Source organism: Camellia sinensis, chromosome 6 (genome assembly GCF_055761805.1).
Source record: "Camellia sinensis isolate YWXY chromosome 6, ASM5576180v1, whole genome shotgun sequence".
NCBI classification, from domain to species: Eukaryota; Viridiplantae; Streptophyta; class Magnoliopsida; order Ericales; family Theaceae; genus Camellia; species Camellia sinensis.
This window is the reverse complement of record NC_138966.1, coordinates 183,860,813-183,875,356: the sequence shown is the minus strand read 5'-3', so window position 1 is coordinate 183,875,356 and position 14,544 is coordinate 183,860,813. Positions and strand designations below refer to the sequence as shown.

General features: G+C 37.1%; 1 protein-coding gene across 3 annotated transcripts in view; it reads left to right on the top strand.

Moving 5' to 3' along the window:
- Nucleotides 1-14,544, top strand: part of LOC114287907 (ion channel POLLUX-like protein, putative (DUF1012)) — a 51,846-nt gene that overhangs the window by 14,443 nt on the left and 22,859 nt on the right. For all 3 annotated transcript variants that reach the window (XM_082875632.1, XM_082875634.1, XM_082875633.1), the window contains 9 exons: nt 2,689-2,773; nt 2,866-3,013; nt 4,256-4,332; nt 4,426-4,506; nt 5,788-5,982; nt 6,115-6,228; nt 12,445-12,531; nt 12,663-12,789; nt 12,852-12,928. In XM_082875632.1, the coding sequence (XP_082731758.1) occupies nt 2,689-2,773; nt 2,866-3,013; nt 4,256-4,332; nt 4,426-4,506; nt 5,788-5,982; nt 6,115-6,228; nt 12,445-12,531; nt 12,663-12,789; nt 12,852-12,928 (991 nt within the window). The remainder of the gene's footprint in view (nt 1-2,688; nt 2,774-2,865; nt 3,014-4,255; nt 4,333-4,425; nt 4,507-5,787; nt 5,983-6,114; nt 6,229-12,444; nt 12,532-12,662; nt 12,790-12,851; nt 12,929-14,544) is intronic.

Below are 14,544 nucleotides of genomic sequence, written 5' to 3'. Positions count from 1 at the left end.
AATTTTGATAGTAGCATTGAAGAGATTGGATACCATTTTATGAAAACTTTTGAAGCACGAGAAGACCTCATTTTTAGTACGAAGTAAATCAATCCAAGTCACATGGGAATAACAATTAATAAATGTGACAAACCACCGATAACCAGAGATAGAAACCACCGGGGAAGGACCCCACACATTGGTATGAATAAGCATAAAAGGAAAAGTACTTTTTTTATTAATTGAAGGATAACAATTACGTTTATACTTAGCAAGCTCACAAGCGTCACAAACAAAGTTATTCCTAGGACAATCACGAACTAATAAAGGAACATGAAGAACAGGTGAAAGCGAAGGGAGGAGCCAGAAGTGCATTGAAGAGCCTGAGAGGACAAAGGTGATACATGAATGGCATCTAGAAAGTACAATCCACTTTGCGCTCTACCACTGCCAATCATTTTTCCCGTAGCCAGTTCCTGAAAGACACAATGAGTCGGAAAAAAAGTTACAGAGCAACTGAGAGCAATAGTAAGGCTACTAACAGAAAGTAAGTTAGTTAAAAAATTTGGAACATGAAGAACAGGTGAAGCGAAAGTAAAGAGGTGCAATGAACAGAACCCTTGCCGGAGATAGAAAATAAAGTGTCATCAGCCACTTTAACCTTATCTCGCCCAGAACTAGGTGAATAAGAATGGAAAAAACTAGAAGTACCCATCATGTGATCAATAGCACTGAAATCAATGATCCAAGGAGACGACGAAGAGGCACTAAGTGCACTAGCAGAAACACCTGTGTGGGCAAAGTTGGAAGAGGCAGAAGAGGAAGGAGCGAAGGCAGATGAAGAATCAAGTCGAGCCATCAAACGTCTGAGAGTGTGAAGCTGATCTTGGGAAATAAAACCAGCATCATCCGAGGCACTAGCAGTAGTCTCAGAAACATATGCTTGAGGACGAACACCACGACCACGACCACGACCACGGCCTCGAGTAGGTCGGCCATGCAACTTCCAACAGTGTTCTTTATCATGTCGATCTTTCCCACAATACTCACACTTTAACCGGTCCTGATCAACCAATGGACCCTTACCACCACCTTGAGGCTGATCAGGCGGAGTATCACGTGACTTGGGGCCGACAACCATCGCGGACCGATTCGGAATAGGAGCATGCACCATAGCACTACGACGACTCTCCTCCTGTTGAACCATTGCATAAGCCTCACACAATGTAGGAAATGGAGAGCGACCCAACACCTGAACCCGTATCTGGTCATACTCCAAATTCAGGCAAACAAGAAAGTCATATACCCACTCCTTCTCCACAGCCTGCTGAAACATACTGGCATCATGGAGCAAACTAGCTGGAAACTCTGGTAGAAGTCTAGCTCCTGCCATAAACCACTCAACTCAGCATAGAAGACTGCTAGAGAGCGATCTTTCTGATCCAAATCCCTAATCTTCTTACGCAATTTATACGCCTATGCATCATTTCCCTGTTGAGAATACATTTGAGAGGCAACTATCCAGATCTTGTGAGCAGTATCCATCAAGAGAAAAGTACGACTAATGGTAGGCTCCATAGAATTGATGAGCCAGGTTATAACTAAAGCATTCTCAGAAATCCATTGTGCAGATAAAGCACTATCCTTAGTAGGTTGCTGGATACTACTAGTAATATAGCTTGTCAACCGCTAGGCGGCAATGGCAAGACTGCAGGAACGGGACCAAATCAAGTAATTAGTACTATTAAGCTTGATTGGACTAATCTGGAGAGATGGACCATCACCAAGAGTCATACTAGGACTCAGTCCACTCTCCTCCTTGCCTTTACCCTCGTTGGCAGCCATGAGATGAAAGAAAGATGGGGTAGAAACACAAGCAGGATATTAAACCAATCCAGAAAACACTGCATCAGCACAACAACTCACCTTTTAAGGCTAAAACTGGGCAAGATTATCCCAGAACACAGCAACAGATCACCTACAAGTCCAAAAAACTGAAGCAGACCATCCAAAACGCAGAAAAAGCCAAGGTAGGACCAAAATGCCTCAAACCAGGGATAGTAAACCCTTGAAGGGTGCCAGTCGGCTCCCACAGAAGTGAAAGGAAGGGACAAAACCAATCAAAAAGGGTTCAAACAAGAACTTTTGAAAAATCACCCGATTTTGACGAAAAATCAAAAAAATTGGAAAAAGCAATCAAGAATGATCAAAACATCAAAAGGAGATTACAGGATGAATACCCATGAAATTTCGAGCATATTGACAATTTTTTATTTTTATTTATTTATTTATTTGTTTCTGTTGCTATAGACATACCTACCTACAAGAACAAGGAGACAAGAATGAGAGGAATCATCTTCAAGGAGGAAGATATTGCTTTGATACCATGTTGAATGTGTAGATGATGAGAAGAAGAAGAAGAACAACAACAACAACGAGAGAGAGAGAAAGTTGCTGTATATTCCTTAATTCAAAAGCATAGGGTTTCCCCCTTGCGCACAACTATTTATACTAAAAAGCATAATACATAAAGACCAAACTACCCCTAACACTTAACACAAGATTACATGCCCCATTGTGCTCATTTTGTGTGTTCTGTTTTGGACACTACAATCTCCAAAATTTCATGAATTCACAATTTATGTTAGTTAAATTTTCTAAAATTATACTTCGTTGCAGTCTTTTGAATTCAAATTATCAATTTTTCAGATATGAAGTTGATACGGATGCATTTCTTTCTGTACTTGCCCTTCAACCTCTTCCAAAAATGGCTTCTGTGCCCACCATTGTTGAGGTGCGTTCTTGTGAGAGGCTTTTTGATTGACATCACGTAATAGAGTTCAGGATGCAAAATTTATGATGAGTTTGTCCTCTTAATTCCTGCAGGTTGCAGATTCCAATACATGTGAGCTCTTAAAGTCAATCTCAGGATTAAAAGTACAGCCTGTGGAAAATGTTTCGTCCAAATTATTTGTTCAATGCTCTCGTCAAAAAGTCCTTATAAAGATTTACAGACATTTGCTTAATTATCGAAGTATGGACACTTTCAGATTCATTGAAAATTGTGCTTCTTTATATGTAAAATTCACTTTGAAAAGGAAAAAAACAAAATCTCAAAAAATGATTGCCATGTTTGTTTCTAGTTTTTTGGAAACACTTTTCAGAAAATTTTACTTTCTTATTTTTCGCATTTTTTATTTTTACTGAATTTTTTAAATATTTTAAGCAATTTTTTTGTAATTTTTAGACATACCTAACATAAATACACTTAAAAGGTATAATTTTCATGAAAAAAATCTTTAAAAAAATCATTAAATACCAAAAATACAAAAATTCAGTATATTTTTAGTTTTTTTTTGTGTATTATTTTTTCACAAATATTTTACTTTTTAGATACATTTAAGTAAGGTGCATTTAAAAAAGTAAAAAAAATATTTAAAATTTTAAAAATATTCACTAAAAACAAAAAAACATGAAAAACAAAAAACTCAATTTTTAAAAAACTGAATTGAGAAAATTGAAACCAATCATACTAAATAATTTCTTTGTTTTCTGTTACCTTAACTTTGTCTGATGAATATAGAAGTTATACAATATCAATAACTTATAATCAATCAATAGAATACCTGCTTTTATTTATTTGATTTGGCCTCTGTAGATGAAGTTATCAATTTTTTTCTTTTTAAATTGATTCCTTTCAATGATATCCAACAATGTTATGGGTTGTTGGTATTTGTCAACAGTGTGTCTATGAGGTCTTGTCACATTATGTTCAACTGCCAACTTTGATTTTCTATTGAAGTTCTGTCAAACTTATTAAGGGTCGGGTTTAATTTATGGCACCTAGATTGCAAAGGGTTGTCGTGCAATGAGTTTATTCTGCGAAGCTTTGTTGTTTTGTATGGTAGAAACAATTTCTGACCATCTTAATGTCCATGCAGTTAATTATGTCCATGTAACCGTGTTCGTAGTTTTTCAATGTCACTCTGTCAGGTGTTTTTCATTATGTCACTTTGCAAACCTCTGTGTATGTTCCTTTTAGGGGATAACATTACATGAGAGGGGTTGCTTGGTTGGGTTCTTAGGTGTTGGACTTGGAACTAACTACATCCCCATTTGGTTCCTGGATGATATTTTGTTGTCTGAGTACTACCTATGCTCCAATCATCATAGTATAATATTTTTATTTTTATTTCTATTTTTTTTTTATCTTCCACTGTTTTATTGCGAGTGACATCCTACTTAATTTACCAACAGTCATGTTTGTATGTCGCAGAGAATGTATTTAACCTCTTCAATTTTCCTAATCTAGCGGGATTAACATATAGGCAAGTAAGACGTGGATTCCAAGAGGTAAAACAGTCTATAAAATTTTGTTGTTGCTGTCATCCACTGTAATCAACAGTTCTGGTCCTAATATGTTTTCTATTTTTAAAATCCTTGCAGTCAGTTGTTTGTGGTCTTTATCGGGGAGGGAAGATGTATTTTCACCCAAGTGATGATGAAGTTTTACAGCAATTTGACAAAGTATGCACACATAATCATTTTTTTAACATTGCTTATCCTTTAGTATAAAAGAATAGATTGTAGTTTTTTTTTTGAGATATTATACATTTCAAATTTGCAAATCCAATTTATTAATCCAATTGAACAGATTGTGATACTAAAAGTGCATACAAGAACAGCTTGAAAAGTAGTCAAAATATTATCTTTGTAAACAGTTCCACACGAGAATTTTTCATGAATTAATATTTTTATCTGGCATTGAACAAAATAATAATACATTGAATAGCATAGGTTTGCAAAAACAAAAAATGTTATTTGGATTTGGATTGCAGTGATTTCGAATCCAAATTCCAAAATCCAATACACCATATGGATCTGATATAGGGATTTGAAATCCCTAGGAATCCACCCATGAATTTCTTGGGCCAAATATTCCAATTTCAAATTACCCTTGGACAAGCATTATTTCAATCCATTTTGCAATTCAACTCTAAGACCTCACTTAAATGCTGATTACCAAATTGGACATTTTTCTCACTGCTGGCTTCTTTATTTTGACTTGTCCCTTCTTTTCTCTTGGATCGGTCCAACCAAATCATGCTCCGCTCTCTTATGGCCTTGGGCCAAAGCTTGGGCTCTGCATTTTGATTTTCATCGGCCATAAGCTTGTTTTTTACTGTTTCCAAATGCTCTTACAAAGCCTTAAATTCAGTATATTAGTTATCTACAATTTCATGGGCCATAAGCATGGGCTTGGATTACGATTGGACCCAATTTGATGAATAATGTTAAAATCTTCTTGACTGTTGTGATGGAAAAACTAAATCAAAATTATTTGTCATTTTTCATTATGTATGATCAAGTATATAGCAAATAAATGGTTGTATAAATGCCCTAAACAGTATGTACATATGAGTTTAGATGACTAAAGCAGAGAAGACATAAATTAAAAGCACCACCAACATATGAGTTTAGAATAAATGTAAACAAATACCCTAAACAATACAATGGACACTTTGTTCTGTCCTAAAAGGTCTCTTAATAATCATTAAACGCATAGCTTTTTCTCTAGGCTTCCAAACCCTATTGTACTTATTTAGCCATTCAATAGTGGAGGCATCATTATGTCATCATGTTGTCCAAAGATCTCGTGCTCGCTTAGTCACCATAGATGGTTAAAATTTTGCAAGGAGAATAAGTTTGCTTACCAAGAATTTGTTTGAAAATTTTCTCCTTGCTGAATTCTTTAGTTAGTTATATTTGTCATTCTTTGCTTCTGATGTTATCCTTTTACTCATATAGGTATTGTTCATTGCACCCGTTCATGGGAAGAAAAAACCTCGGCTTGAATATCAAAATGTTGTCAAAGAAGAAAATAAGACACCAATCAATGTTGAAGTTGTAGAGAAGAACAGTGAATCTCCTAAACAATCCTTAGAAATGAAAAGGATGAGGCTTGAAAATATAGTGAAGCGGCCCACAAAATCAGGATCAAAGGTATATTACTTCCCCAATACACAATTTCATGTTTGTCAGTTGTTTATTTATTTAAATGAATAGAATTACATATATGTCATTGTTATTTGAAAGATTGGTTTTCAGTCTATTATGTTTGACTTTTGTTAGTAGGCATCAGACTGGAATCTAGGACCAAAAGAATGCATACTAATGCTTGGGTGGCGCCCTGATGTTGTAGAAATGATTGCAGAGTATGATAATTATCTTGGACCTGGCAGTGTATTGGTATGTTCTAATGTTCTTTGGAACTCTTCATTGTATCTGCAATTTTAGTTGAGGATATATATATTCAATCATTATAAATTGTTGTTTTGGAGTTTGAGGGAATAATTAGGTCTTACAACTTGCAACTTTGAAAGAACATGCATGGCGGTGACTCTTTCAATTTTTTAATTTATTTATTGTGAGGTCTATAGGCATTATGAAGGGGCCACTAACCACTTGTGCAAAAAATGCCATGGCCGTGACCCTTCCCTCTCCTTTTAAAAATAAAATAAAATAAATCAAGCAGCATGCTTAATAACTTCTCTGGGGTAACTGCTGGAAATTGTGTTAATGTATATAATATGATAGTGGTGTTGGTGGTAGATAATGGCATGTATAGAATATGATAGTAGTGTTGGTGGTAGATAGTGGCATGTATAGAATATGATAGTGGTGTTGGTGGTAGATAATGGCATGTATAGAATATGATAGTGGTGTTGGTGGTAGATAGTGGCATGTATAGAATATGATAGTGGTGTTGGTGGTAGATAGTGGCATGTATATAATATGATAGTGGTAGATAGTGGTAATATATAATATGTAAGTGGCATATAATGGGTTATGATGATGTTTGTAATATCTCCTATATAAGGAGTGTCATTTGGTCTTGTATGATAAGAAGTTTTGAATATAACAGAAATATATTCCTTCTTCCTCATATTTTTGGAGTTCTTCTTCCTCATATTTTCTAAGTTGGTATTAGAGCAACAAAAAACACAGCAGCCCTAAAACCGTCATAGCCATGTCGGAAGTCACGTCCCAAACCACTTCAACCCCTGCCGCTGCCATTCCGGTGAAAACGTCCAACTCTCACTATGTCCAAATCACCACCATCCGCCTAAATGGTGATAATTTTCTCCGCTGGTCACAATCTGTCCGGATGTATATCCGTGGGCAAGGAAAGATCGGTTACATCACTGGTGACAAGAAGGCTCCTGCTGTTAATGATCCGCTGTTCGACAGTTGGGACGCTGAAAACTCCATGGTTATGACATGGTTGGTCAATTCCATGGAGGAGGATATAAGCTCTAATTACATGTGCTATACTACTGCACAAGAATTGTGGGATAATGTTAGTCAGATGTATTCTGACCTAGGAAATCAATCTCAAGTTTTCGAATTAACTTTGAAGTTGGGAGAGATTTGTCAAGGAGATGATTCCGTCACCAAATATTTCAATTCGTTGAAAAGGTTGTGGCAGGATCTTGACATCTTCAACACATACGAATGGAAATCGGTTGACGACTGCAACCACCACAAGAAAACTGTGGAAGACAGCCGTATTTACAAGTTTCTTGCCGGCCTCAACATTGAGTTCGATGAAGTGCGAGGAAGAATTATTGGCAGACCTCCTCTCCCATCCATTGGCGAAGTATTTGCCGAAGTCAGAAGGGAAGAGAGCCGAAGGAGCGTCATGCTTAAGAAAAAAGGTACTGGTGAATCAATTGAAATTTCTGCTTTAATTAGCGATGTTGCGGCCAACAAGGCTGCAAATTACCAGCGCAGGTTTGATGATAAGCCACGGGTCTGGTGTGATTTTTGCAACAAGCCTCGCCATACACGCGAAACGTGTTGGAAGATCCATGGCAAACCTGTCAACTGGAAAAGCAGCAAACAAGGAGAGAAGAATCGTGGCTTTCCTACCGCTAATGAAGCCGATTCAGGTCCCTTCAACAAAGAGCAGATTGATCAACTCTTAAAGCTGATAAAATCCAACTCCTCATCCGGTACTCCTAGTGTTTTGTTGGCACAAACAGGTAGAAATCCTAAAGCCTTCTCTTGCCTAAACTTCTCTCCGTGGATCATAGATTCCGGTGCTTCCGATCACATGACTAGTTTTTCCCATTTATTTAGTACCTATTTCCCTTGTTCTGGTCATGACAAAATCAGAATAGCCGATGGTAGTTTTTCACCTATTGCAGGAAAAGGATTTATTAAACTAACTGAGAAAATTAATCTCAATGCTGTTCTTCACGTCCCCAACTTAGCCTGTAACCTTTTGTCTGTCAGTAAACTATCTAAGGATTCTAATTGTCGTGTTACATTTTTTGAATCCCATTGTGAATTTCAGGACCAGAACTCGGGGATGATGATTGGGCGTGCTAGGATGCTTGAAGGTCTTTACTACTTTGATGAAGTACCTGTTAGTAATAAAAAAGCTCAGAGCTTTAATAGTACTAGTTCAATCTCTGTTCGAGAAAAAATAATGCTATGGCACTATAGGCTAGGACATCCTAGTTTTCTTTATCTGAAACATTTATTTCCAGAATTATTTAAAGGGATTGATTGTTCTTCTTTTCATTGTGAAAGTTGCATTTTTGCAAAATTTCATCGCTCTACTTATTTGCCAAAACCTTACCAAGCTTCAAAACCTTTTTATTTGATTCATAGTGATGTTTGGGGCCCTTCTAAAATCACTACTCTTTCTGGTAAAAGATGGTTTGTTACATTTATTGATGACCATACCCGCTTATGTTGGATTTATTTGATGAATAAAAAATCTGACGTGAAAAATTTATTCACAAATTTTTACAATATGATTGAAAACCAATTTCAAACCAAAATCGGTATTTTACATTCTGATAATGGAACAGAATATTTCAATGAGCAGTTGGGTGAGTTTTTGGAAAAAAAAGGAATTTTTCATCAATCTACATGTCGGGATACCCCTCAACAAAATGGCATTGCAGAACGAAAAAATAAACATCTACTTGAAGTAGCACGTGTTATAATGTTTTACATGCATGTTCCTAAATATTTATGGGGTGAAGCAATTTTAACAGCCTCTTATTTGATAAACAGGATGCCTACAAAGGTGTTAACATACAAAACACCTTTTGATTGTCTCAAAACTTTTTTTCCTGACACGAGGTTGTTTTCTGATTTACCCGCCAAAGTTTTTAGATGTACTGCCTATGTACATGTTCCCAGTCAATTTCGTTCAAAACTTGACCCCCGTGCTATAAAATGTGTTTTTTTGGGTTATTCCTCAAACAAAAAGGGGTATAAGTGTTTCGATCCTCAAAACAAGAAATTTCATGTGAGTATGGATGTGTCATTTGTGGAAACAAAATCCTATTTCCCCAACACTTCTCTTCAGGGGGAGACAAGTGGAGTAGAAGACCGTTTTTGGGATATTTCTATCCCGCTCCCCAATGTCATTTATCCTACACAAAAACCACATCTGTCTGATAATGATCACTTAGGAGAACCAAGTTCTATGGTGCCTAGTCAAGAAGATTCTTGTTTAGGGGGAGAAGTACTACAAAATGATCTAAATCCTGAGCTTCAGGTTTATACTAGGAAGCGATTTCATCTGAGGAATAATGACCCGAATGTCCATCCTAATGACCCGAATGTCCACCCGAGTTCTGGCATTTTAGGTAATCCTATTCCTTCTATTTCCGACCTTGATGTTCCTATAGCAATTAGGAAAGGTGTCCAAAATTGCATTAAACATCCTATTGCAAATTACCTCTCCTATCAAAGACTGTCTAAAAACCATAGAGCTTTCACATCTAGGATTTCACACTTGTTTGTTCCAAGGAATATACAGGAAGCATTGGATGATCCGAATTGGAAATTAGCAGTCATGGAGGAGATGAATGCTTTAAGGAGAAGTGGTACTTGGGAGATAGTTGATCTACCCAAAGACAAGAAAACAGTTGGGTGTAAATGGGTGTTTACGATAAAATGTAACGCAGATGGAAGCGTTGAGAGATACAAGGCGAGACTGGTGGCTAAAGGCTTCACTCAAACTTATGGAATCGACTATCAGGAGACGTTTGCTCCTGTTGCTAAAATAAATTCCATCAGAGTACTGTTATCTCTTGTAGTAAATTCAGATTGGCCTCTACATCAACTTGACATTAAAAATGCATTTCTCAATGGTGATCTTGAGGAGGAGGTGTTCATGAGCCTACCACCGGGATTTGAGCAGAGACTTGGAAGCGACAGAGTATGCAGATTGAACAAGTCAATATACGGACTCAAACAATCACCAAGAGCGTGGTTTGAACGCTTTGGGAAGGCAGTTATCAGTTGTGGCTTCTCGCAGAGTCAAGCAGATCACACAATATTTTATAAACATTCAAAAAACAGTAAAATTGCAATTTTGATTGTTTATGTTGATGACATCATTTTAACTGGTAATGATGAAGCAGAGTTAGCAGCCCTCAAAGAGAAACTCGCAAAAGAATTTCACATTAAGGATCTGGGAGCCCTCAAGTATTTCCTCGGAATGGAATTTGCAAGATCCAAGGAAGGTATATTCGTTAATCAGAGAAAATATGTTCTTGATCTCCTTGGAGAAACAGGTATGCTTGGTTGTAAGATGGTGGAGACTCCGATCGAGCCTAACTTGAAGTTACAAGCTGCTAAGGCTGAAGAAGTCAAAGAGAGGGAACAATATCAGCGACTTGTAGGGAAATTGATTTACTTGTCTCATACGCGGCCTGATATTGCCTTTGCAGTCAGCATGGTAAGTCAATTCATGCACTCACCAGGGGCAGAGCACTTTGAGGCCGTTTATAAGATCTTAAGATATTTGAAAGGAACTCCAGGGAGAGGCTTACTGTTCAAGAAACATGGACATCTTCAAGTTGAAGTATACACAGATGCAGACTGGGCAAGAAGTGTTACAGACAGGAGATCAACATCCGGATACTGCTCTTTTGTAGGTGGGAACCTAGTTACATGGCGGAGTAAAAAACAGAATGTGGTAGCTAGAAGTAGTGCAGAAGCAGAGTTCAGAGCTGTTGCCCATGGAATCTGTGAAGTAATGTAGATTAAAAGAATTCTTGAAGAATTAAAGCTTTCTCACCCGACACCTATGAAGGTCTATTGTGACAACAAAGCAGCTATATCTATAGCTCATAATCCAGTTCTACATGATCGCACAAAACATATAGAAGTGGATAAACATTTCATCAAAGAGAAAATCAATGCTGGCATAATCTGTATGACCTACCTTCCAACAGGTGAACAATTAGCTGATGTGCTAACGAAGGGACTACACAAGAAGCAATTTGATAAGCTGACTAGCAAGCTGGCTATGGAAGATATCTTCAAACCAGCTTGAGGGGGAGTGCTGGAAATTGTGTTAATGTATATAATATGATAGTGGTGTTGGTGGTAGATAATGGCATGTATAGAATATGATAGTGGTGTTGGTGGTAGATAGTGGCATGTATAGAATATGATAGTGGTGTTGGTGGTAGATAGTGGCATGTATATAATATGATAGTGGTAGATAGTGGTAATATATAATATGTAAGTGGCATATAATGGGTTATGATGATGTTTGTAATATCTCCTATATAAGGAGTGTCATTTGGTCTTGTATGATAAGAAGTTTTGAATATAACAGAAATATATTCCTTCTTCCTCATATTTTTGGAGTTCTTCTTCCTCATATTTTCTAAGTGTAACCTTATCTGTGACATTGACTAGTCCAATGATTGTTTGCATATTTTTTAGATAACTAACTAGGAACTTATCAAGATTTGTAGAAAAATGAGTGACAGCTAGATGTAACTTTAGGCACCTTGGATGAAGCATTAGAAAGTTAACAGAAAGATAATACAGTCTCTTCTTAATCAGCTTCATGCTGAACTCACTTTTGAACGAATCATTTATTTCGTCTATAAAAGTCTGCTATAAATTTTTAATATTAGAAATCTGTCATGTTTTGCACACACACACACACACACACACACATATATATATATATATGTCTCTTGTAATGCAAAGTATGCCTTTTGCTTCTCCAATTATTTCAATAATTATTTTCATGGATTGATAGTTTTCATCAAAGTTGGCATTACCACCCCGTTCTTACTGGGGACAATTAAGCTGTTTGTTGATGCCATCAAATTAGAAACTGTCATCTAGTCATCTTGAGTGCTTTGCTCTTTTCAATTCTTTAGCAATTTTATCTGCAAATATATTGCATCCAGATGCTGTATTAGTAATAGCTATTTGACAATATCTAAGTGTCACTCCCAAGGCCACCAGTAGATTGACATTATTCATTCACTGTATTTCTTTCTTTTCCCTTTCCCCTCTTGTGAAATCAAACACAAGATAAATTAATGTCTTAGATATTGCATACATTAAGTTCTCAGATTTTATGTACATTGATCAAAATTTTATATTTTAAGATCTATGTGTGTGTAGGAAACATTGTCAGATGTGCCGATGGATGACAGGGCAAGCAACCTTGTTCATCAACGCAAGCTAAAAAATGTCCGGGTTTCCCATAGGGTACTGTCTCATCAAATATGGTTAGAACTATTTATCTCCTCTCCCCCCTCTCTCTCTCTCTCTCTCTCTCTCAATTCTAGAATTCTTTTTCCACATTCCTTTGAATCCTTCATGTTCTTTCATATGTGCAGATTGGCAACCCCATGGACTATAATGTCTTAAAGGAAACCATAACTAATATCCAGAAAAATTTCAAGAATGGTGAAGATATTCCCTTGTCGATTGTTGTAATATCTGATAGAGAGTGGCTACTTGGAGGTAATAGAACATAATATTTCTATTGGCTTTAGATGGCATGTCACTAACTATTCTTTCTTCAGATCCATCTAGGGCAGACAAGCATTCAGCATATGCCCTTATTCTTGCTGAAAATATTTGCAACAGACTTGGAGTGAAGGTGAGTATAACTCAGAGCAAATGATCCTCAAGGATATTAACGTTTATTACAAATTGTATGTGATCTTTTTTTTTACGTGTAAGTTGTAAGTAACACGAGTATAGAAACTTCCTTTTTCTTTGTCTGGGTAATCTGCATAATAGAATGTCGGATAATGGGAAAATTTCCATTTACTGACGTTAGATATATTTTGCGTATGATATTATGAACCGATGATTCTAATTGGATGGATGGTTGACATTGCATTGCTTGACGGATCCAATTCTGTGGCATGGTGAAACATATAAAACATTCTATTATTTATCTAAACCTAATAGAGAGGTGGGTTATAACCCATTTGGAACTAAAGAAACAAATTATTATCATGCCAAAATATTGCACGTAATTAAATAGATTATTTATGGCAATTTGGTTGAAATCATTGGACATTTTTGGGAACTTTTAGTCTATGCGCTTTTCTATCATGGAACTTGTGGGGTGTCGGTCGGTTATATATGGCATGGAATACCCATAGTATGTTGAGATATTTTTCCCATTAGTCTTTTGATTACTGGAGAAACAATGGGGCTATGGTAGGTAGGTTGTCCTCTGAGAAACTATTGAGGGCTTTACTTGGCTGGTTTGTAAAACACTAAATTTCTTTCTAGGACTTGTAAATTCTCCTTCACAGTTTCCTTTTAAGGTCCTTGTGCCATGTTCAGATCCCTTTTGGTTAATTTAACCAGTGTGGCCTCGATTATATAGGTGGACAAACCCTTTAGGTTTGCAGATATGTCATGTTTACGTGTCATTAACATTTTTGGTAGAAGTGTCAAAAGTTGTTTAACTTTTTATTTAAGGTTATTATAACACAAAGGTTCATCATCTTCTTCATTGTCATTATTTTAGTCGCCCTATAATATTGGTCCTCACCATTGTTATCTATAAATTACACTAGCATCTCTATGACTTTCTAAAACCATGGGAGTGACGGGATTGGGTCAACACAGATATGGGAATGACGGGATTGGGTCAACACGGATATGGCTACCAAAGAAGGAAAGACAAGCGGCGGGGTTGATCTTGGGCCATAATAGTATGGGTTTGAAGAAGGTCATTGGGCTAGCTCTGAAACCGAAAGTGGACAGGACTATGATTAAAGGGCAGAAAGATGGGCAGTGGCTTGGGCTCCATAACAGAAGAGGTTTTAATAATAGGGTTGGGCCTAGAAACACACATTTGAGGGGCCCCACGAATGGGTTTGGACCCAGAAATATAATGGAATTTAATAGAGTGATTGGGCCAACTCATAAGTTCAACTCTGGGATGATGGTTCAAGCTCAAAATAATGTAGGTTTGGGCCACAACAAAATGGGGGCTTCAAGTATGTGGTTTGCTCTATCTGTGAAGGATCTAGCGGCACAAAATGGGTCCACTACTCCAGTGGCCCAGATATTCACTAATCTACACCAAAGTTTGGCCCACGACATGGGGTTCACGTTTCGAACATCGACACAGTGGAGGAAGAACGGGTGGAAGACCCATCGACTTCGAGGCAATGTTTGGTACCTGGGTTTGCGGGTCTCGAACTCAAGCAGACATCGGAGAAGGAGGACATGATCAATCGATCGACTTTT